General features: G+C 40.9%; 1 protein-coding gene and 1 long non-coding RNA gene across 2 annotated transcripts; one reads left to right on the forward strand and one right to left on the reverse strand.

Annotated features, from left to right (window-relative positions):
- Positions 1-267: 267 nt before the first annotated feature.
- Positions 268-21,757, forward strand: emx3 (empty spiracles homeobox 3). The gene is made up of 3 exons (XM_038699358.1): positions 268-1,062; positions 16,052-16,236; positions 21,414-21,757. Exons 1-3 carry the CDS (start codon positions 690-692, stop codon positions 21,579-21,581), a joined length of 726 nt encoding a protein of 241 aa, XP_038555286.1. The 5' UTR covers positions 268-689; the 3' UTR covers positions 21,582-21,757.
- On the reverse strand, positions 17,463-23,121 carry LOC119888672. The gene is made up of 3 exons (XR_005441919.1): positions 22,983-23,121; positions 21,372-21,582; positions 17,463-18,426 (listed from the first exon to the last, which is right to left on the reverse strand). It is a non-coding gene; the product is annotated as an uncharacterized LOC119888672 (long non-coding RNA).
- Positions 23,122-23,810: the final 689 nt, after the last annotated feature.

Below are 23,810 nucleotides of genomic sequence, written 5' to 3' on the forward strand. Positions count from 1 at the left end.
ATGAATATCAAAGGACATTTGAGAAGATGATTGATTATTGATCGATGATTAAGTTTGGCATCATGACTCTCATATCAGCCTGCCCCTCCTCGTAGCTGTCAGTCATCCACTTCACTTTCATCATCCCCAACACGCTCCTCCTTAAACACTCGATCAACAAAATGGCTGTCGGAAAGGTTGCTTCTGCGCATGCTCGGCGCACCTCTGCCGGGGAGGGCAGGGCAGGTATCTTTCTGCACTGCCTGTTGACGGACAGACACTCCCGGCCCGGCTCACACTGCAGCATGAGGCGGCAGGAGGCGTGAGGAGACACCGACTGATCAGAGCCCCGCAGCCCCGCAGCCCCCTGCTCACACCCGGCTGCTGCTCGGAGGATCCGCGCTGCACTTTGACCGGAGACTTTGAGAGGAGTTTGTGATTTGGATCGTGCACGCGCAGGAGTAAAGACCTGGCAGGAAGACACCGCCCCGGACGCAGGTGAGAGGAGCCTCCACCGGCTTCCAGGTGCAGAAAATCAGGATTCGCGCACGGCTTTTTTACGCACGGGTGGACTCTCGGGGGGAGTTATGGCTCTCCGGGGGAAGCTGGGAATCTAAGCTCCCCGAGTCCAAAGGGAACTGGACTGACTGGAAGCCGATTTGTTAATATCTTCACCATCTTCCTCGTTTGCTCAGCTCCAGGTGCCTATAATGTTCCAGCACAGCAATAACAAGAAATGCTTCACCATAGAGTCTCTGGTCGGGAAGGAGGCGGTCAGCCACAGCGGCGGCGGCTCCGGGGACGAGCCCATCCGGCCCACAGCGCTCAGGTTCCCGGAGTCCCTGCACCCTGCCGCCGGGGTCTTCGGCTCCTGCTTCCAGGGGAGCAGCGGAAGGACTTTGTACTCGGCCGGGCCGGACATGGTGCTCCATGAGTCCGGGACGCACACGCAGAGCCCCGGCGGGCTCCCGCTGCACCCGCTTCAGATCCCCCCGCAGAGCTTCTTCAGCCCGCAGCACCGGGACGCGCTCAGCTTCTACCCGTGGGTGCTGCGGAGCCGGTACCTGGGACACCGCTTCCAAGGTGAGCGGGCGGAGGGGTGCTGATGTTTTCTGCTTCTGTTTGAGCCCTCAGGGCTTCATCTGTGCATTTTCTATCAAATATCTTTTTTAATTGATTGATTATAGTGTGTGTGTGTGTGTGTGTGTGTGTGTGTGAGAGAGAGTTGCAATAATATAAATCTCCCACCAGAAATATCACTTTTCTTCAGCTTCACTCTTATTTTCTTATTATTTTGCATTAAATGTTTTTATTATATTAATTTCGTAGTACTATATATATATATATATTTTAATGTGCCAGTTCTAAAGATAATAAAAAGCCTCATTATGATGAGTAATATTAGCAGTATTGTAATAGTACTACCTATTTGTACTGCAGTTTTTACAGGGTGCACTGTGATTGATAATCGATTGGTTTATGATTATTATTTCTTATTATTGGTCTGTTATTGGAGGAGTTCATTATTTGCCGTCACACAAAGGGTTTCCTGTTGAAGCTTTTTTACACTCTGTGTCTCTGTGCAGCTCATCAACACAGCATCAATGTTAGATTGTTGATTTCTTCTCTTTTTATGTGCTCCATTTTATTTTCATCCTGATTGAAGCTTCTCTCGTATTCTGAGGAAATAACTGCCCCCCCCCCATACACACTTCTTATTTAATATAATACAATAATAATATCTTATAAGATATCATTTTGGTTCCCGTGATATCACGAGCCTATTCTGTTATTTCCTGCAGTCTCGGGAGAATGCAGCTCAGTAATGAAGCTAAAACACATTTGGAGGCCTAGAAAAGTCCAGTTCCTTTACTATCGTTATAAGAAATCCGTTTCCCTCGGCGATTGCTTGATATTTAGCCGTTTGTATGTTATTTTGATCTTTACTGAAACTACCAGACTCCGTTTGACATTCTCATTAAAATAAGAAGAAACGTGAAGTAACGTTAAAGGCGAAGCTGCTGCAGCTGATTTAAAAAGTACAATTTAAAGTACTTTTAAGGGATCTGTCGTTTTTAGTTTGTTCAGCTGCTGAGAAAGAAAATCATCGATCCGTTTCCTCTGCCGTGGTTTTATTTGTTTTATTGCTAATTAAGCGCGCTCACTCAGAAAAACTTTATTTAAAGAGCCTGGAGCTTCCCGCGCTGTTCGCCGGCTGTGTTTGGTTTATAAGAAACAGAAAATCTAAATAGGCTATTAGATCAGAGTTTCCTGCATCACAATGAACTTTATCATCACATGATTTAAAAATAGTAACAGAGATCCAGCTGGAATTTAATTATGGACGAGGAAAAAAGTTTCATTATTCTGAAGTTTGCGAGATTTTTATTTAATAATTCTGCTGTTAAAATAAATTTAAACCCGTCTGTGATTTAATAAAATCATCCTGATGATGATGATGTGACGGGAAGCACGTGCGCTTCAGCATGTGTTTTCTAGCCTGGTGACTGATTATTATTATTATTATTATTATTATTATTATTATTGTTATTATTGTTGTTGTTGTTTTTCAGTTTGATTTATAATAACATATTTATTTATGTGATGAACCGTCGCCGCAGCAGAGTTCGTGTCAGAGAGAAAGTTACAGCCAGTAAAAAATGATTTAGCTGAAATATTTCAGAAATTGTATAAAATGTTTGTCAACATGTGGGCCGCGACCCCGCGGAGCATCGGATCTATTCATGTCCTTCATTTAAAAATGAGAGTTGGACAGAATAATGATCCTTACATTAAATAAAAATGATTAAAAAGGAACAAATAATGCAACGTTTATAAAAAGAAATGAATAGCTGAGATGAAAAATAAAAAATTCCTATTACAAATTAATTAAAGAAAAAACATGATCTAGTTTTGGAGTATATATAAATATTTCACCTGAAAACCAAACAGAGGCTGAATTTAAATCTTTCCTGATGAGCTGAGATTATTGTGTCAAACAGAAGAAGATATTTTTGGGTTGTTTCATCGTTTTAACCCTTTAACATCCAGTTTTCCTCCTTAATTAAGAAGCTATTTAAAACCTTGGATCAAAAACTGATCTGACTTCCAGAGCTCCACTAGACTTTAAAGTTCTGTGAGTTCAGACTAATCATTGTTTCCATTTTCAATTAATCAGCAGATTTTCTCTCTTTTTTGACTGATCAGTTTGAAAATAGTAAAAAAGCTCATAGTTGTTTTTTTTTTTTTAAAGACCACAAATATCATGACGTTCTTTTAATGAGGAGAATAATAAAGACGGCCTTATGTAGAAAAATTACACACAAAGACGATAAATAAAATTCTAATTAGTTTTTTTTTTCTGTCCTGGAAAACAAAAGCAATAATAAAATAATAAAATCTTACTCATTGATGCTCTCCAATGGAAACCACGTATCTCACATTTATTTGGTGATTTAGGATTTTTCAGATTAAAGTTTTTAATCTAAATAAATGTCTAAAATGAGCTGAAGCTTGTTAAACTGGGCTGCTGCTTCTTCGCTCGTGAACATTTGACATTTTGGAAACAGGAGCTTCTCACAGCGCAGTGATGTCATAACCCCAACATTAATAATACTTAGAACCACCTGTATACCTGCTTTATTCGTCGTTTAGTCATTAACACGTTTATTTATCAGCTTTGCTTCCAGGATGAGAAATCATAACATGTAAGTTTGTCAATCTGTGGCTGTGGACCCAAACGGGGCCGCAAGGTCCCAGCAGGATGCGTGTTAGCTAAAAGAAGCTAAAAGCTGCACGCCGTCCCAGCAGGTGACCTGCAGACACCTGTGGTGGACAGTAACAAAGTATATTTACTCAAGTACTTTACTTAAGTACAGGTTAGAGGTACTTGTACTTTCTTTGAGTATTTTCTCCTCCTGCTCCGTCTCAGAGGGAGATGTTGGACTTTTTACTTCACCACATTTATCTGACAGCTTCAGTTACTTTACAAAGTCAGATTTTTACACACGAAGAGTTTATAAAAGATGATTAGTTATAAATTTAACTCCAACTGTTTACACAGCTACAGCTGGAACTATTAGATTAACAGAAAATGACCTTTTTCATGTAAAAACACTTCATGTGAAGATTTGCTGCTTTTTTTAAAATTATTTTAACGTGTTTTTGATCAGTTTGAGGTTTGGACTGACTGGAGTCTCTCTGAGCAACTTCTCACTATTTACAGAAGGGTTACAATCAATGAATGGAGAAAATAATCAGCTGATTGATCCAGAATGAAAAGAATCAGCTTGATTGCTATAAATCATTACATTTAGTTACGTCCACTTACTACTTCTTTCTAGCTCAAAGAGCCCCGACAAGTTTTGGATTTTGAACTCAACAGAGTGAGATATGGAAAGTTAAACTTGCAGTAATTCTTTCTGTTGTCAGATATGTACGTGGTGATTGAACTAAAAGGCGGGTGTTCGGTGGGCGGAAGCAAGAGGGGAAAAAATAGTTGCTGCGTCTTTTGAGTTTGAGAGAAACTGTTTCTTTAAATCATGGCAAAGTTAAAGCATGGACTTAATCAACTAATTATACGCTGTAGATTAGTCATGTATTCAAATTCCTACTTAAATATAGACACTTTGCGGGTAAACAAGAAAAGACTAGTGGGACCTGACAACGGCCTAGAACACGTAAACCTAAACGTGTGGAATTGAAATGAAATGTGATTAATTTGTTTAAACTTGAAACTGTGAGTTGGAATAATGCAGAAATGTGTAAGGGAAGTTTGTCTTTCATTGATAAAGTAAAATATTTGTTTATAAGTTGAAACAAGCTTTTAAAAAGTTTAAACCACTAAAAAAAACCAACATTGAGACAACTAGAAGACTGCACTTATATCAGCTTTAATTTGTGAGTTGAAACAAATGCAATCTTTAAGTTGAGTGAACCTTTAAATGTCTACAGTGGTGTCACTTTCAGGAACATTTACCGTAACCATTACTTTCCTGAACCGGAGCAAGTCTTCACCTAAAAACTTAATGATTTAGCCACAATGTGACAGTTTTATGTCCCAAAACAAACAAACAGACGCTGTAAAAATACTTTCTTTAAATCACATCAATTTGTGTAAAAATCCAGAATCTGAAACTTAATGTCGGAAGTCTCAGCTCCGAGCTCATTGGTTCCTTTGAATCTTTGAAAACACCAAATATGACGCTTGGGCCCTTTGGCGTCGCTTTTTAACGCCCTGGGTGCCCCTTTAGCGTCGTTTTTAGATGTTTATGGCTCCGCGGTCAAGTTAGGAACATTAGCAACTATAAGTATGCAACGTCCGGGTTACACTTTCAAAATAAAACCCTAGCGTTTTGAAAGGGCACGTTATTATAGTTGCAAAACGCTGCAGTTTGGTTTTGGCAACAAAACTACTTGTTTAATGATCATAGTTTGGGGAATAACTACATAGGTCAGTAAAAACTTGCCTAACTTAAATAAAAATATTTAATGTTGGGGATGAATTTAGGGCTCAACTGATGGAATAATTTAGAGTTTCCTGACCTATATTATTATTATTTATAGATTATTCTCTATAAAACAAAATTTTGGACGAAAGTCAAAGGTGACATGTTTTAAGTTAAATAACGTTTTGTACAGGACTTACTTACTTGTAGATGTTTTGACACAAACCTACCTACCTACCACCGCTTCAGGTTTACTGGCGTTAAACGTCACGCGACTTACGTAAGGTACTGAAGGTCCGGTACGCCCGTCCCTGGTCTGGTATCGGCCAACGCTCATAACATGATGTTGTTGGGGAACGGCCATGTATTTCGACACGTCCTCATACCTAAACGTCAAAAGGTGACGATACCGGTCCATAAGTGTGCAGACCTTGGGAATGTTACGTAAGTCACATGACGTTTAACACGGGGTGAACGTTAATATTTCTCTCCATACAACCACATTCAAAATAACATAAATCTTCAAAAACGTTGAAATATGAAAAAAAATATTCATCAATATTGCTCTGACCGAATGAACTCCCATGCTTTACAGGCCCATAACTTGACATCCTACAGGGCTGTCATGTGACTTACCGTTAAAACACGTCACCTTTGACTTTCTATTACTCGGGACTTGAACCTCGGTCTCCTGAGTGAAAGTCCTGAGTTATGTCATTGTACTTTCCAACATTCGTACACGTCGTTTTGGGACACTTGACAATCGAGGTGTTTTGTCGTTTAGGTATGAGGGCGTGGTGAGTTTTCCACATTTGTACCATAATCAGAAATGTATCTTGTTTCTCCATAAATGCAATAATACAGCCGGTTGTTGTTGTTGAGATGGTCTCAGTTATTAAGATCCCTCATCGGTGGTACATTACTCAATAATCCAACATTCAAAACCGGTATTTTATTTATTTTTAATGCATGCAGTTGTCCAGTTATCCTAATTATGGCAAACCGCTGTTTTTTGAGAAATCAAATTGTTTTTAAAACTGTGATTAAGGTTTAAAAAAAGAGCTTCAACTGTGTAGAAATAGTGCATTTGTTGGGGACTATTTTCAGCGGCGGATGAATCCACGCGTGGTGCGTTTGGGGCAGCAGGACAGTGTTTGACAGCGGGGCTCTACGGCCCAGAGGAAGAGGAGACGTCAGGCTGAAAGGGAGATTTCTTTCCTCTGGTAGATTTGCGGTGCATCCAAGCAGCAACAGTGTCAACAGAGCTGAGTTACCTGTCGCTTCTCTCCCACACAGGTGATCCCATTAACTCCCTCCTCCTCCTCCTCTTCCTCTCACAGTCTGCTGCTCCTCCGTTCACTCAGACACATTTTTATTCATTAGCTGGAAGCAGCTGACAGCCTCCACTTAGCAGAGGGTCTCAACCTGGGGGTCTGGGGACAACCGGGGGTCCTTGAAGGGGACTCCGGGCCGCTGAGGATCAAAGTTGATCCTTCACCTCGAAAACAATCTGACCGTTCTTCCTTCAGTAGCTGCTCAGGGCTTTTTATCAGCAACTACGTTTGCAGAGCTGACCTTCACACTGAGCGCTTCAAGGACTTACAGTTAAACTTTAAAAGCAGAGGTTCAAAACTCCCCCAACATTCGCTGGAACTCGTTTTAAGCACGAGGACTTCCCTTTTTGTGAGAAGCTTTTAATGTGAAACATCTGCAGGAAGTGTCTGAGTTTCTTTGACAGCAGCTTGATTTGAAAAACGAGCAGATAGAAATAATGATTCCATGAGAAAAGCAGCAGAGTTTTGAGCTCTGCAGACTTTTTCTTGCCTCCGTGTACTCAGAAATCCTTCGGCTGACGGTTGACACTTTCTGATTGTTCTGCCTTTTGCGGTTGAAACGTTTTGAACTTGCAGGGACGCAGTAACGGAGCTGAGCTGTTGCTAGCGGTGTGTGAAATGCTTAAAGTTAGGTAGGAAAGCAGTACAGTTAGATTTGAATCCACTTTCCTGGAACAGTAATTAACCTGAGGAGCCTCTCAGACCAGACTGGCTATGAATCAAAAAAACAAAGCAAGTCTTGCCCGACTTTTTAACTATTCACTATAACTATAAAAGTCACTCGCAGCTTTTGTACTCCTGTTTTTCTGCACATGCATTAACAAGAGCAGCATTCTTGCCAGAGGTGCATGCACTCGTTGGAAGAGACGACGTTTGCTGTTCATCAGTGTTAACGGAACATCAAACGTCGCCAGGAGCTCCTCCCGCTCAGCGCTTCGAGTTTCTTTCTACAAGTTTCACGTTGCTGTGCTGCTTCTGCAGATGCTTCAGTAAATCAAATGTATAATTGTTCTCAGCTGAAAGCTTTTCACCGGTTGCACAAAGTTTACAACGGACGACAAAGTTGTTTGCGTCTTAGACTGTGACACAATAATGGTGACACTTCCAGCTGTGGGCAGAACGCCTCTCTCCCTCCTTCGCCATTATTCCTTTAGCTTTTTGGCTAACAGCTGACTTGAACAGCAAACGCTCTGGCTTCTGGACTTGAACTGTCCCTGAGCTGCCGCGCAATCGCACAAAAATAAGACCACCGCTAAACGCCAGCGCCCAAGGCAGTCCTCAGATGTGTTCTTCAGTACGGTCCCTGAGTAAATGCACGACACTCGCAGAAGAACAGGAACAAAATGCGAACGACTCGGCGCTGCTGGTCGGAACCAGAACTGAACTGTGGACCTCCAACATGGCCGCCGGACAAGAAGTGTTCTTTCTGTCTTTGCTCTTCGTAACGTCATCATGTCCTGGTTGTTGCTTTTTCTTGTCTTACACACACTCTCAGACAGGTCTGGACTTGTTTTCAGTGCCAGGGGAACCTGATGAGCCATCTGCCCCAACTAACCTCCTCCTCCTCCTCCTCCTCCTCCTCCTCCTCCTCCTCCTCCTCCTCCTCCTCCTCCTCCTCTGACAATGAAAATCTTCTCAGGATTTTCTCTTTGAATTGTTTTGTTAACATCACACAGACATGAATGTTTAGTTTTGGCTCCTGTTTCTCCTCCTCCTCCTCCCTGTTCTCAGGAGTTTCTCTCTGACTATAATTAGTTTTGTTAAAGTTGCACAAACATGAAAATATTCCTCACTTTTCTCTTGTCCACTGCTCTTTTCTCCTACATGTCGTCGTCCTCCTCGTCCTCGTCCTCGTCCTCCTTCTTCTCCTCCTCTTCAGTGAAGGAGGAGCAGGAGTGTTTTCCAGTAAAGAAAATGAAACTCATTGTCTGCACCCCTGAGCTCTGACGATTTCCTTCCTCACTACAGAAAAAAACATTTGCAAAGCTGATTTATTTAAAATCCAGAATTGTTTACATCCATGTTTATTAGATTGCAGTCGTCCTTTTCTTCCTTGCTGGAGCATTTCTTGTGCACCAGATAAATAAAACCGCTTGAAAGCACTACTGGAGGTCAAAAACTCCACAGGGAACCTTCAACGTTTTATTTTGCCACTTTTGCTTTGGCTTCTTCTCCTTTCCCCACTTCTTTCTTCTCTTCCTCCTGCTCTTCATGTCCTCAGTAGCTGCACTGTGAATCATCAGGCGTCCATGTTGGACTTACTCTTTGTTACTCTGTGGCGCCTTTAGCGCAGGAAGTGATGTTTCTGGTGTAACAGACAGTAGAAGAAGAGTTGGGGTTGTTAGCATTAGCAGCATTAGCCGCACCGCCTGAACCGACAAAGTAATTCTTTTGTCTTTTCACCAACTTTCAGTTAAGATTAACTGTAGCTACATACGATACTGCACATGAATCTATGTAGACAGAAATATTACAGATATTAAAGTTTACGAGGAAACCTTTTCCCTCCTGCAGTTTGCCTGACTGGACGTTGTCGGGCTTTTGTAGTTTTTTTTTTTTTTTTTTTTTTTTGTCAGCTTTATTTGTCTGACATAATCAAGCGAAGTAGGAAATGACGAAACAGCTGGCATCCGGTGGATCAGCAATGTGTCTTCGCAGATTTGGTTGAGCTGGTTTAAACTCAAATGAACAGAGTCTGAAATGAAAAGCAAAGAAAGTTGTTCTGTTGTTTCTGAACCTGCTTTAAAGTTCACCTTTTTCTGCTCTTTAAACACCGGACTCCTCTTTAGAAACTCACGATGTTTGCAAGCAAAACTTTGGTCAAACTCTCCAGGCCAGATCCAAAAGTTTCCAAATCTGTCAGGTAGAATTTTGGGGGAAATGATGCACAAGACGTATAGAATATTTCCATTTATCATCTAAGTGGTGATGATTTGTCCTGTTGGAAAAGTTTCCTAAAGAAAAAGAGTTTAAAGTGCTGAAAATGAGAAATGAGAGCGCAGAGTCATTTGAACAAGAGCCCTGTGAACTGTTTAAAGTTGTTTTTTAACTTCTGCACAGGACAGAAAGGTGTGAACCTGCATCTGTTGTTGTCGCCTTCAGGAGTGTGAGGAGGCTTTACTGTCATTAGGCCGCAGCATGCTGTCATTACCTGCTTCCAGTTTTGTCAGCTGCTGTTAAAAAGGGTTAAAAGCTTCAAACTAAAGGTCATTACAGACTTCTGAAACATGCCGCCTTCAGAAGTAACAACAGGTTACCTCTGGGGGTCAAAGTTGGAGGGAAGCAACAACTCTGGTTTGGGTTGTTTTTGTTTGTTTTGGTGAGCTCGTGTGCGTTCAGGAAATCCAGGATCTGAGCACAAGCTGCCAGCGTGTTCATGACGGCGTTTGTTCAGTAGAGTTTCTTCACATCGCTACTCAGACAGGAGAATAGTAGCTGTAGTTTGAATCCTCATAAGTTCGATTTAAACTGGATCTGGACGATCATTTGTACATTTCAACAACCATGCAAGTCCAAGTGCTTTACATGAAACATAAAAGCAACACAGGGCCACAGCAGGACTTTAAAATCAGTTCTCTGACAGACAGGAAGTCAGTGTAAAGACCTCAGAACCGGACTTATGTGATCCACATTGTTGGTCTTAGTGAGGACTCGAGCAGCAGCGTTCTGGATCAGCTGTCTCATCCATGTTTCAGGGAGACCCGGAAAGACACGGAGCAGTCGAGTCGACTGAAGATAAATGCATGAACGAGTTTTTCCAGGTCCTGCTGAGACACAAGTCCTTTAATCCTTGATGTATTCTTCAGGCTGACTTTGTGTACATCTTGATGTCAGGTCTGAGTCCCTGACTGCACCGAGACTTTTAGCATTACAGACTGAAGCTGAGCGCCGACTTTTAAACTTCCTTCTTGGCTCCAAAGAAACGATGACATCAGTTTGATCTTTTCTGAAGTAAATCCTCCTCAAGCACTCACTGCTGTACTGACTCATACAGGTCTCAGATGTTGCATTGCATCATTACGCTGTTGCACTGTGGCTAAATTGCGCTTGGTAACTGTATTGCACCACAAGGGTGAATTCTTTTTTCTGTGCAGATACACAGTATGCTTGAGAGTATAAAGCGCGCACAGACAGAGTGCAGCTACATCAACAGACAGATGACTTTAAGATGTATTTATGTGCGTGCAGGCGAACGCTGTGGCTCAGCTGGAGGAGTCGGGCATCAGAAAGATCCTGACACACGGACAGTTTGGTGTTGTACCACACACAGCTGTTTCCCTGCAGCAGATTATTTCTCCGCACGCTGCTGCAGGGCCGTAGACCAGGTCCAGCCGGACAAGTCGCATAACCGGACTTGTCCTGTCTTCACCTTCCCCGTCAAGTTCAGGATTCATTTCAGAGTGCTCCTTTTGACACACGGTCAGGCACCCGGGTACATCTCAGACCTGCTCCACCTGTAAACCACCACTAGGCCACTTAGGTCAAACCAAGGCCTACTAGTTGTTCTGTGTCCCCGTCTGAAAACTAAAGGTGCATTTCAAGCGGTGGCCCAGACTCTGTGGAACGCTCAAAAATAATCTTTTTATTGTTGCTGCTTAGCCTTATTAATTATTGGAGCACCTTGTGACTTGCTCGGTGAAAAAGTGCACTAGCGTCTCCATGAGCACTTCCTCTCTTTCAGTTAGATGAACATATTTTTCTTTTCAGGGGAAGGTTGGTTTGTTTGTTTCAGAGCGTTCGCCGCCTCGATTTCTTAAATATCTTCAACCGCTGCACGAAACCAAATCCACGAGAAGAGCGTCTGTGTCCTCTGACCTCTCCCTGTAAAGCTCTCTGCCATTGTTACATTAGAGCATCTCGACTTATTTGACATTCAACAGAAATCAACCATCACATTTGCAAGCTGAGCTCCTCTGAGACGCCCGGTAACCTCCATCAGTCACGGCTCCAGACTCCGAGGTTTGCATATGAATATCACTTTCTAGACGCTAACGTTGGATTATAAAGGCGCGGGCACATGTCTGCTTTCTGCACGCCATCATTGTCTTCCTCGAAACCGCCGATCAACCGACTTTTTTGCGTGCCTCGTGTCGGCGGCTGCGTCTCCTTTCAGCCGAGCTGCAGCGGTTGAGCAGAACTCGTGCACTGATTTGTTTTTATGTAAAATATATTGAAAAAATGTTCGTGCTATTTCAATAAACGGTCTGAAAAATAAAGACGATGTTGTTGCATGTGGGTTTAAAAAGCGAGCACACAAAGAGAAACACAACGTCCGTTTTTACCGGCAGCGTGTCGCTCAGACAGATTTACTCGACCGCACTTCAACACGTCGGATAAACAAATCAGTTTTGTTTTTTTTAAACCTGCAATCATCTCGGTGATGAAACTTTAAATCCACCTAAGTTAAATGAGTTGTACCACAACAGATAAATACTGACTTGTGTACTTGCAGCAAAATGGGCTTAAGTATCTGAATTAAAAGTCTTCACGTAGTTAGAATTATTAACTTAAGGGGGTTTTAATGTTGTTTTTAGTTGAGGTGAAGTTGAGTAGTTTAATTAAAAGCACTACTTTATATACTTTTTGTATTTTTCTGTGCTTTGCATGTCAAACTGAATTCTGCTAAGTACAGTAACTCCAGCACTTTGCTCCGACATGTAAAACAAGGCAAAGCAATTTTATTTTACATTGAAGTAAATGATGTGATTTAGTTTTCTCTCTAAAAAGAAAAGCAAACATCTGCACATTTTTAAGAAGCAGGTTTCCGCGGATGTTTTCCATTCCTGCTGCCTGAAAAGTGATTCAAACATTTCATCACTTAATTATTTTAAATTCAGTTGAATAATCGACCAGTCGTTTCAGCTCTAATGTCATTTACATTAAGAGTGCTTACAGGTGACAAGTACAGAGAATATAATGCTTAAAGAAAGAAGAAAATGGATCAAAGAACACAATAAAAAACAGACACATCAATGTGATTCAGTTGTTTATACCTGTAAGCAGCAGCTCCCAGAAAGCTGCAGGTCAGTTCTTTAAAATCAGAGCTGAATACTTTTCTGTTTGCTGCTGTGTTTTACTAAATCAAATGTAAGACTTTTGACTAATATATTACTTTCACTGTTTAACTCTTTTTAAAATATGTCTTTTCACATCGCCCTATGTTGCTTTTATGTTTCATGTAAAACACTCAAATTGTCTCGTTGTTGAAATTTGCTCTACAAATAAAACCTGCTTTGCCTTCAGAGAACAGGAAAAGAAAGAGAAACCACAAAACTAAAAACCACCAAAGGCTTTAAACTTATGTGGAACTGGTAATAAATATAAAAAAAACAACAACAACTAAAAATAGATTAACAGATACACAAGACGTTTACAAGCTCTCAAAAATATTTATAAGGTCCTGAGCAGGCGGACGGCAGTGAAGATAGAAGACTTATTATTAGTATTACATTAGTGGGCGGCACGGTGGTCCAGTGGATAGCACTGTGGTCTCACAGCAAGTCGCGGGTTCAAACCCCGGTCATCCCGGCCTTTGCATGCTCTCCCTGTGTCTGCGTGGGTTTCCTCCAGTCAGTGCCATTAGACAGACACTGATACATGGAGCTGGTACCCGCTGCCCAGTGGCTGCCCAGTGGCTGCCCAGTGGCTGCCCAGTGGCTGCCCAGTGGCTGCCCAGTGGCTGCCCAGTGGCTGCCCAGTGGCTGCCCAGTGGCTGCCCAGTGGCTGCCCAGTGGCTGCCCAGTGGCTGCCCAGTGGCTGCCCAGTGGGTTAAATGCAGAGAATGAATTTCACATGTATGTGACAATAAAAGGTTTCTTCTTCTCTTAGTACTTAAAAATAGCTTCATATGACACAGTGAACGATAAAATAACCCCCAGTAAAAACAGTAAGATGAACAGGCGGCTCAGATAAAATCCGGATACGCTTTATGATCAAAGTGTGTTTTTAGAAGAGACTTAAACTCCCTGATTTCCTCGGGCAGGTTGTTCCGGGGCCTTTTTTAAAATCAACCCTGAAACAAACAAGGAGTCGATGTAATAAGTCATATTTATAATAAGGTAGTTATAATGAGTTTACTGGTTTCTTGTAAGTGATTCATATTCAAAGACGCTTTTGATTGGCTCACATCAACTGATGGATAAAGAAGGATGTCGTCTAGCAGCAGCAACACATTCTCTCTGCTCTTCATATTATTTCATCCCTATTTATATGTACGTCAGTAGGTAAAATAAAAAAGGAACTAATTACTCGTGTCATTAACATACGTTGCACCAGAACAGTAAATATGAGCGTAGATGCGTCTGTTTTTGAAACGCTGAGTCAGACTTCAGGCTGCGGTTTGACTGCAGATCCAAGCGCAAATATCTGCTGCAACAAAACACACACGAGGTGTTTGATCAGATTAACCAGACAACCCAGAGCAAACACCGCACAAACACACGTTTCTGTGTCTGTATTCAAATCTGCCTCTGATGGCACGCTCTAACAATAGTGAGCAGCGGTTTGACTTTCAGACCTTGAACGTGAGGATAGTTTAGAAAGTGGTGAGATTTTCTCTGCTCCAGCAACAGATCTGCTCTCGTGTTCAACTTTGAGGAAGAAGTATGAACCAAAAGGGGAGAGATTTATATATATTTTTTGGTTTCATACTGTTAAACTCGCTTAACCTCCTGCCATTCCTGTAAAAGTCATGCAGAACGCCTCTTCAGGGCAGATCCAGAGTAAACTGAATGCAGTTCTTGAACCATCTGGAGTATCTGCCTGGTTTTGGGCTTCTCTGAAAGAAACACTCTGTAGTGTTTAACCCAAAAGTCAGACTGACTGGACGAGCTACTGGAAGTGATTAATATCAGTTTGAACAAACTAAAACTAATATACTTTTTGTTTCTGCTTGAAAATGCCTGCAGACAGCAGCAGAAAGCCTTACCTAGTCCAAGTTTAAACTTCATACCAGTACCGTGAAACACGACTCTTTTCCACAGGTTTTTCTGAGTGTCTCAGCGTGTTTTTTCTAAAACAGCCCCGCCCCTTGGCGGCAGGCGGCTGCTGCTGCGTCGCTCCGTATCAGCCGGCAGCTCGACGCAGACGTGTTTCTGCTGGTAGATCATGAACTTCCTCCTTAAAGCTGGATGTCGTTATTTGCAGAATCTTATTGGCTACAGAAAGTGCCAGTCATCGGCACAGCTGGTTGCAATTAGCTCGGCCTGCCCGGGAAATAACAGGGGCCGGCCCTTCCTCACAGCGCGGGCTCTCATTGGCTGCTGGAGGCTGTGAAAGGAACATGTGAGCTCCTATTGGTCGGATCAGCTGTCGGTCGAAAGGTCAGAGTTCAGCGGCTATCGTAGCTGTTTACATTCAAACGTGACGGCCCGCGGGCGCTGTGCAGCAGCTGTTACTTTTCTCCTCACGCACATCCTGTTCAGGTCCTAAAGGTTTGGAGAGTTCCTGTTCACTGTTGGCATCTTTTTTAGGCTCTGGGCTTTTTCATTTTGTTTATTTCTTTCTTTTTGTTTTCACAAAATATAGAATCTGTGGAAACGTTTGCAGTAGCCTCCCGGTGCGCTGATCCGACCGAGGGGCAGGTTACTTTTATTTGTACCAATAAGTAAATGTATCTTGCAGCGGACACGTCATCCTCACATTTTAGAGACAAACACAGACACTATAGAGTAGATGAACATAATAAAAGTACTCGCGGTTCAAATTCTCACTAAAATAAACACATACAATTATTTATTATTTAATTAATGTTGCTTCTGCTTCCGTCTGCGCAAAGCTGTTTTTATACGTCTTTGTTCTGAACTTAAATGCTCGTCTAGAAGGAGGAAGCTGAAATTCACTGTGCACATGATGGGAGTCATCATTTAAAAATGATCCAGTTATCTGCTCTAACTGTCCTGACTCACCAACCAGCCTACGAGACCATTTAACAATTTGGTTCAGACCGTTTCTGCTCTTTAAGTACAGATTTCCAAACCATGCCAGCAAGAAAAAGACAATCGGTTTGATAAAAGCACGATAAAATGAGGTCATTGTGGTTCGGTTTTGTCAGTGTGGAAATAAGACCAAACAAATCCGGCGCCCCTTTTTGCACACAGCTTCACGATTTGCTTCAAATTTCAGTTTTGAGTCTCAATAATTGTTCCACTGTCTGACCCTAAATGGATGTGACTGTGTGTGGGTATCAGTAATCATGTCTTTTGTCTTTGATGATCGAATCCTCTCCCCTCGGCCCGTCGGTTGCTGCGGGTGTTTCTGTGTTAATCACTGTATTGATGGATTTGTGTTCAGGGGACGACAGCAGTCCGGAGAACCTGCTGCTTCACGGTCCGTTCTCCAGGAAACCTAAAAGGATCCGGACGGCGTTCTCGCCCTCTCAGCTGCTGCGGCTGGAACGAGCCTTCGAGAAAAATCACTACGTAGTCGGAGCCGAGAGGAAGCAGCTGGCCAGCGGTCTGTGTCTAACTGAGACGCAGGTAGGCATCATGGGAAGGGGCGGCAGGAGAGCACGATGGGAAACTGAGGGGGGAGTAGGAGAGCATGATGGGAAGTGGATGTTTCATAATCAGTTCTGTGGGTAGGAATATTTAAAAGTAACCAAAACCAACAATACGGATAAGTAATAGGCTTAATAACCATAACTAAACAAAACGGACAATATGAATGAATGAATGACGGGTATGTGCATGAATTAAAAAATGTCCAGATAGTAACTAAATAACAATTTCTCCCAGAAAATGAATGAATGATTATATATGGTATATAATAATATAAATACAAAAAAGAATTCAATAAAACGTGACAATTTCTTCTGTGACATATGAATGAGTGAATAAGTGAGTGAATGGAAGATTAAAAACTCTTGCCCAGAAAAAACTTCTAAACAAAATGACAATTTCACCCAGAAAATGTGTATTAATGAATGAATGATAAGATCTGATTAACAAAACATGACATCTTTGTAAAAACCTGACTAAATGAATGGATTTAATTTTTCTTTAAAAACATGACAAGTTAAAATGAGTGAATTAGTGAATGAATGAATGCATGAACAAAAACAGTCTGGAAAAATTGCTAAACTGAACGTGTTAATTTCCCTAACACATGAATAAGTGAATGAATGATAGATGGATGAATATAAAATGTCCAGAACGTAACAAAACAAAAAATTACGATTTCTCCCGTGACATCTGAATGAATGAGTGAATAAACCTTTTGCCCAGAAAAAAAGCTGTTCAACAAAAATGGCAATTTCTTCCAGAAAACATGAATGAATAATTGATTATGGTTTCTGTTAATATAAATACCTAAATTAATTCAACAAAACATGACTTTCTTCCGTGACATATGAATAAGTGAATGAATGACTGATGTATGCATGGAATAATAAAAAATCTCCAGAAAGTTTAACTAAACAAAAAAATCTACAATTTCTTCCATGACATATGAATGAGTGAATAAACCTTTTGCCCAGAACAAAAAATTGCAATTTCTCCCAGAAAATATGAATCAATTTATAATCAGTTTTTATATTAATTTTTTTATTTAATGTATTAAGTCAAATGCAGTCAAATATTTTAATATAAAAATATGAATGAATTAATGACTGAATGGATAAATATAAATTGTCCAGAAAAAATTAACAAGATATTTTCCATAAAATACGAATGAATATCATTGTGAATGAATGAAAAATACTGCATTTCTGACTGTCAAAGTCTTATTTATTGAATTTTTAACATTTACCACAATTAACGTAACTGAACCTTCCCCCAGCTGATAGTATAGAAATCATTGTACAAATTACACTGAATATATAAAACTAAACTAAAAGTTAACAACTTGCAGTGAAAGTCAGTAAAAAAAATAATTAATTAATTAATTTGGAATATAGTCTCAAACACAGATATTCTGAATTTTATATATTAAGAATTCTTTCAGTAGAAATTATACTTAAAAGCAGGTTTGGGAACATGTACAGCTAAACCTTGTGTTTAGGACCCACCCTACTCTGCTTCTGATTGGCTAGAGGCCTTAACTAGGTACTGCACATGTGAAACTCCCAACAAAGATTGAGTGATTGATGAGATGCTTCACTCGGTAGCTAAAATGGAGAGTTCAACACACGATGCAGCGATGTACAGTCTGACAAACACAAACCTGTTCTGGTGCATTCCCTTACATAAAATTATGAACCTGAAAATGTGCATAATATGACCACTTTAAAAAAGTAACTTCAATAAAATTTTACTCACTGAAATGAAAACTTATATGAAATAGTGAAAATAAAAAATGATGGCAGTTGATTCCTCAGTAGTTAAGTGTACATCAAACCTCCCGGGATTTAAACCCCCAACTCTGCTGGCGTCAGTGCCTTGCTTAGCAACGTCAGCGCTGAAACATCGCTGCTTTCCGGCGAGTCTTCCGTTATGTCCTCGTGTTTCTCAGGATGAGCTCAGGTATGATCTGAAGGCAGCTGGCGGCGGTCCAGTGACTGTGGAGGGGAGGGACCGTGAGTCGACGGTTAGTCAGCTCCGAGACGCTCCCTGCCCCTTTTCTCAGGAATGATTGACAGCGTTTGTCATCGGGTGTCGCCACAGCGATACGAGTCCTGACGCCAGCGAAACGATGTGAATCATCCCAGATTTATTTATGAGCTCATTTCACTGCAGAGGACAGGAAGAGAGGAGGAGAGCAATCCATCAATCAGCAGAGAATCACAGCCGTCAGCAGTTATTAATCTGACGTAAATTAGAGCTTTTGCAATCATTGCACTTTTTATAGACAACAGTAATCGAGCAATCTGCGTTCCTGTTTAAGACATTTCAGGGCATTGATCCAGGAGGAGGAGAAAAAACAGACTCATTTTATTTAATCCGCCACAGACAGAAATCAGGAATACAGTATATTTACTCAGGTACTTGTGCTTTCACTTGAGTATTTCCATTTTATACTGCTTTATAGATCTACTTCACTACAACTCAGAGTTACAGTACAGCTCTGTAATAACATGGTAATAGCTTGATAAGAAAAAGGTTATGAAGTAATACCACCTAATTACCAAAGTAGTGACAATTTGGGGAATATTAGACTGACATTTCGGTAACAGGGTAATAATGGGGAAACATTTAACTAGCGTAGTATTACAGTAATATTTTGGTACAAATATGGTAAACTACCAATAAAATGGTTACATCAGTAATGTGGTGATGTTTTCACAATATTATAGGCTACTATCAGTGTAATTTGTAAATTAGTGATGAACATATTTTAGTGCTGAAAATAATTTTCATTCCCATTAGTTTTGGGGTAATACTGTACACATTATGTTTCATTTCTGGTAGTTTCTGTGTAAGGGTTTTCGTTGGGAATAAAAACAGCGGCGTCAAGTCAGACACATTCTACCTGCGTGAGCTTAGAACAACGACTGATCTCGCTCCACATCAGGCAAAAGGGTCCAACTTCGTGCCGCCGGACTTGGCGCCTGCAGCCGCCTTGTTCCGGTCGTGTGACATGGTGACGTTTTGCAGCGCCGGTGGAAGTCGGACGCAATTTCAAAGTCCAGCATGCATTATGTTAAGTCGGCGCTGCGCCGCATGAAGTCAAATGCACCATATTACTACCAAAATATTACTAAAAACTTTTGCCTTGTTGCCGTCTTTAAATGTGTTTCCCCAGTCTTACCCTTTGTCTTTAGCCCTGTTACATAAATGTTATTACTTGCTTATTACTTAGAATAATTACCTCATCAAAATATTTCCCAGCTGTAAAGTACTACCAAATGTTTATTAACTAAACACACCAGTCCTTCGGTTTATTTGAGTTAAATGGTTCCAGTTTAAATGTTTTAGTCTCGTTTGACGCGTTGCAGTGGTGGAATGTAACTAAGTACATTTACTTAGAGTATTTCCATTTTATAGTAACTTTTACTTCTTCTGCACCAAATTCCAGAGGGAATCTTTTTTTTACTTAACGTTTATCTGATAACTTTAGTTACTTTAAGATTTTATACATGATCAGTTTATAAAATATAAGGTTAGACAGAATATAAAGTTGCTGAGGAGTCAGTAATACTTACTTACAGTAATATATTATGATGTGCTACATACAACACCTCTGGATGGAGCTTAGGTTTGTTGTTAATACTTCTGTACTTCTTAATTTTACTGCAGTAAAAAAACACTTAGTACTTCTACTACATATCACTCTGACAGATTGTGCAACATGAGCTCTTAGTCAGCACGCTCACGTCTGCAGACCGGACTCTGCTGGACGAGTTTGAACACTTCTGCATGTCGGATTCATGTTTTACCAGCGTACAGATATTAAATCACTGTGAAGCACGTTTATGATCATTACTGGCGGTAGCAGAAGGAGCAGTTCAGCTGATTCCAAACAGTAGTGCTAATAGTTCTAAATGATGTGTGGGAGTAGCAGTAGTAGAAATACACTGGTATTTAAAGAAAAGTGCTAATGCACAAGAAACTGAAAGTCCGAGTTCTGCACGAAGACCTACTTTTATACATTTTGATGCTTGTATATTTGTACTTGAGTATCAAAAGTAAAGTACTCATTATGCAGAGTGGCTACTCTGGGTGTTAAAGTGAGTGTGTGTAACTTTTGAAAAATGTTATTTAACTGTTTTATCTGCAACAGTGCAACATATTTACAATACAATGATCGGCTCATTTGTTTAAAGGACACTTATTATGCTTTTCTATATTTTATCTAAAATGTCACAATGTTGGATGTTCATGTTAAACAAAGCTTCAAATACTGAGATTAAAGTATTTACTAGTATTTACTCTACTCTGTTCCATATATGGTAATGTGTTCCCACACTAATGGCACAGCAACGCTCAGTCTGTCTGTTCTGCCCAGCAACAACAGCCTGGAAACATGCTTCAGGTCTTGGCCAATCAGAAGAGAGGGGGGGCCTTAAAGAGACAGGAGCATCTACAGCTTGTTTCAGACAGAGGCTGAAATGAAGAGCCAGTACAAGACAGAAAATGATTTAGCTAATTAAGCTGCCTGTCACACAGAAGTCACAGAACTACAATACAGGACTGGAAATGCAGTATAATAGGTCTCCTTTAAGTATTCATGTCAGATTTCCGCAACGTAACTTTAGCTGTTAAGAGAAAAGTAGAAAGTCTCCAGAATGAAAATACCCATGTAAAGTGTACAAAGTGTGTACTTTGGTAATTGGTACAATACCAAATAACTAGTAATAACTGCAGTAAATACAGGAAGTGTTAAAAGTAATTGCTGATTGCAAGCTGTGTAGGTAGTAACTAATTGTAATAGCTGTGCAGCATTCGTGGCAGCAGTAGTGAAGAATAATAATAATAATAGTGAATGGTTGTAATGGCACGAGGAGGGCTGTAATAATTGTACTAGTATTACTATTATTTGTAATAGCATTAATAGATTTTAATTATTTATAAGCGTCTGAGATTTAAAGAGGTATAGGAGCTAATTCAGGATTATGTGTTTATGATAAATGTTATTTAGTTTTTCTAAGAGAAAAATATCTATTTGTTTAAGTGTGCGGAGGAGGAGGAGGTGTGACGAAGGTGTTTCACAGCATCTGATGTATTTGAACTCTTACCTGTATTAAGACACACCTGTCTCTCTCTCTGTCGGTGTGCAGGTGAAGGTTTGGTTTCAGAACCGCAGGACGAAGCACAAGCGTCAGAAGTTGGAGGAAGAGTCTCCAGAAGCTCAGCAGAAGAGGAAGGGCAGTCAGCACATCAACCGCTGGAGAGCAGCCACACAGCAGCCCGGGGGGGAGGACGTGGACGTCATCAGCGACGACTAGACTGCAGCGCGCACACAAACACAAACACACGTCAGACATCTAAATAACTTTAAAGGTGCGTTCAGACGCCTCTTCACATTTTGTGTCAACAATCAGACTCATGTGGGCGGGTTTGGCCGAAGGCTCAGGTTCAGTTTTTCTTCCTGCCAATTAAAATGTTGCAGCAAACATTTTAATATTTTCTGTCTTCTAAGTAAAAAACGACTGGCCAACAATTTAATCTGGACCGCAAACAAAGCAAATCTGATGCCTTTTTGTATCATGTTACAAACTACAGTGAGAGTCCCGTTGGAAACATTTGCTGCAAATAATTAGCTAAAAATTTTAAAGTTCTTCTAAATTATAGATATCAATAGAAAGTCCTGAACGTACAGCAACAATCGTGTGTAACAGGCAGACAGTGAATGCACCACAAGGCCAACTTTGTACCACTAATGTGAGGTAAATATTCAGCAACAGGAGAAGAAATATGAGCTGTAATTAATCTGGAAGATTCAAGAGGCTTCAGAGTCATTAGAAAGGGACATAATGAAATGTGTAATTGAGGTTATGAGAGTCCGTCTGTAGATTTGAGCGAGCAGAACAAACTCCAACCTTTCATGTACCTGATGATCTTTAGAAGTCTTTTTATTTGGTATTACTAGAGATACAATCAGAGGCCATAATCTTTCTCTGGTTTGGTTAGAAAATTACTAATAAGTGTGTTTACACACTATCATTACTACTGTTATATACTTAATCAAATATGGCACCTGTGATCATTTTCTGCCCCACAGCCGAGGCCTAAATTTCAAAATAATAAAGTTGCTGTTGCAACGTTTCTTCACTTATTTTGGCACGTTTAAAAACAAGCGGCGCAGCTGTGACTCATCGTGCACGGGCCTGCGAGAGTTAAATAAAAATGAAGCAAATGTATCTGCGGTTTGTGAGCGACAGTCACTGACACTATTTGCAAGTAAACAGTCGGATCGCTTTTACACAACAGAGCCATTAAAACTTAAAGCTACTAAGATTAACAGAAGGTATGACCTCAGTGGTTTAACAGCAGCTGCAGGCCTGAGTGTCAGATACACAGTCAGGTGGAGGTGTTTCCTCTGTAAATAATTTGGCAGGTTCGTCTCACTGAAGATGTCAAAATCTGCCAAAAAAAGCAGGAGCAGGTAGCGAGATTACAAATCTGCCTCAAATCTTCGTAAACAGTTTGATTGCAGCTCAAATATCTTTTTGGCTCCTGTCCCGAACAGACATGTCCAAATGTCCCCACAAGTTGGAAAAAAAACATTTAAATTCTTAATGTAAAACATGCCACAACTTTATATTTTGTTCCTACACAGATTTATAGATAACACACACACACACACACACACACACACACACGAAACACAGATGTTGACAGCTTACCGTCCCTGAAGGCATCACCGCTCATGCAAACACCAGGAGGTCAAAACTCTCCTGTTACGGACAACGATAAAGTAAAAACAAAAAAGTGACAAAAAACTCTGATCAGCCACGAGGGAGGAGCTTCAAAAAAACGGACTTCCTGTTGGGGTTGGACTGACGGTGAGCTTCAGCGTGGTCACAGCTGTTGACTGAACACTCGATTTTGGTGCCAAACCGAGCCAGCGTCCTGGAGGGGGGGAGGGGGGGGAGGGGGGGAGGGGGGGGAGACGTTTAAAGTGAGACGCTGCTCTGCTGAAGGTTCCTGAGCGTCTGTCTGCAACAGACGGCAGCCGGCTCGCCGGAAATCTGCTCAACTGAACAACATGTCCGAAAGAAGAAAACAAGGTTCCTACAGCAGGAAAACGTTTCCCATAAACTCGAAGGAAAGTTTTACTTTACTAAAGTCTGCTAAAAAGCATTGGTCGTTTTGTTCTTCACATTCCAGACTCCACAGGCTTTTAACTGCACTTTTTATACTTTAGTACAGAGATCTAAAATGACAAACAGCCTCTTTCTGGAGTCACGAGACAGGGTGAAATCTGTTTTACACCCCCCGAGAAACAAGACCCAAATGTACGTCACCAAACATCCAGCTTTAATTCTGTTGGTCTTTGTCAACTTGTTAGGTTGGAAAACGATCATGTAATCAAATCATATCTGCTCAAAGAGGACTTTACGTCTAGTGATATGTTTGTTGTTCCAGCTTTCGGTCAGCAACATTTAAGTGTCTGTCCGCTGCTAAGAATCAATGGCAGAGCTAGCTAGTGCTATCATGTACCATGAACTGAA

The sequence above is a fragment of the Micropterus salmoides genome, unplaced genomic scaffold (assembly GCF_014851395.1).
Source record: "Micropterus salmoides isolate LMB-PRFRI ecotype aquatic unplaced genomic scaffold, ASM1485139v1 Ms_hic_scaffold_5, whole genome shotgun sequence".
NCBI classification, from domain to species: domain Eukaryota; kingdom Metazoa; phylum Chordata; class Actinopteri; order Centrarchiformes; family Centrarchidae; genus Micropterus; species Micropterus salmoides.

Excerpts from the sequence above, each read along its gene's own strand:
- emx3 (XM_038699358.1), top strand. The coding sequence starts at position 690 with ATGTTCCAGCACAGCAATAACAAGAAATGCTTCACCATAGAGTCTCTG. Across the intron at positions 1,063-16,051 it reads CCTGGGACACCGCTTCCAAG|GGGACGACAGCAGTCCGGAG; the intron begins GTGAGCGGGCGG and ends ATTTGTGTTCAG. Across the intron at positions 16,237-21,413 it reads TGTGTCTAACTGAGACGCAG|GTGAAGGTTTGGTTTCAGAA; the intron begins GTAGGCATCATG and ends GTCGGTGTGCAG.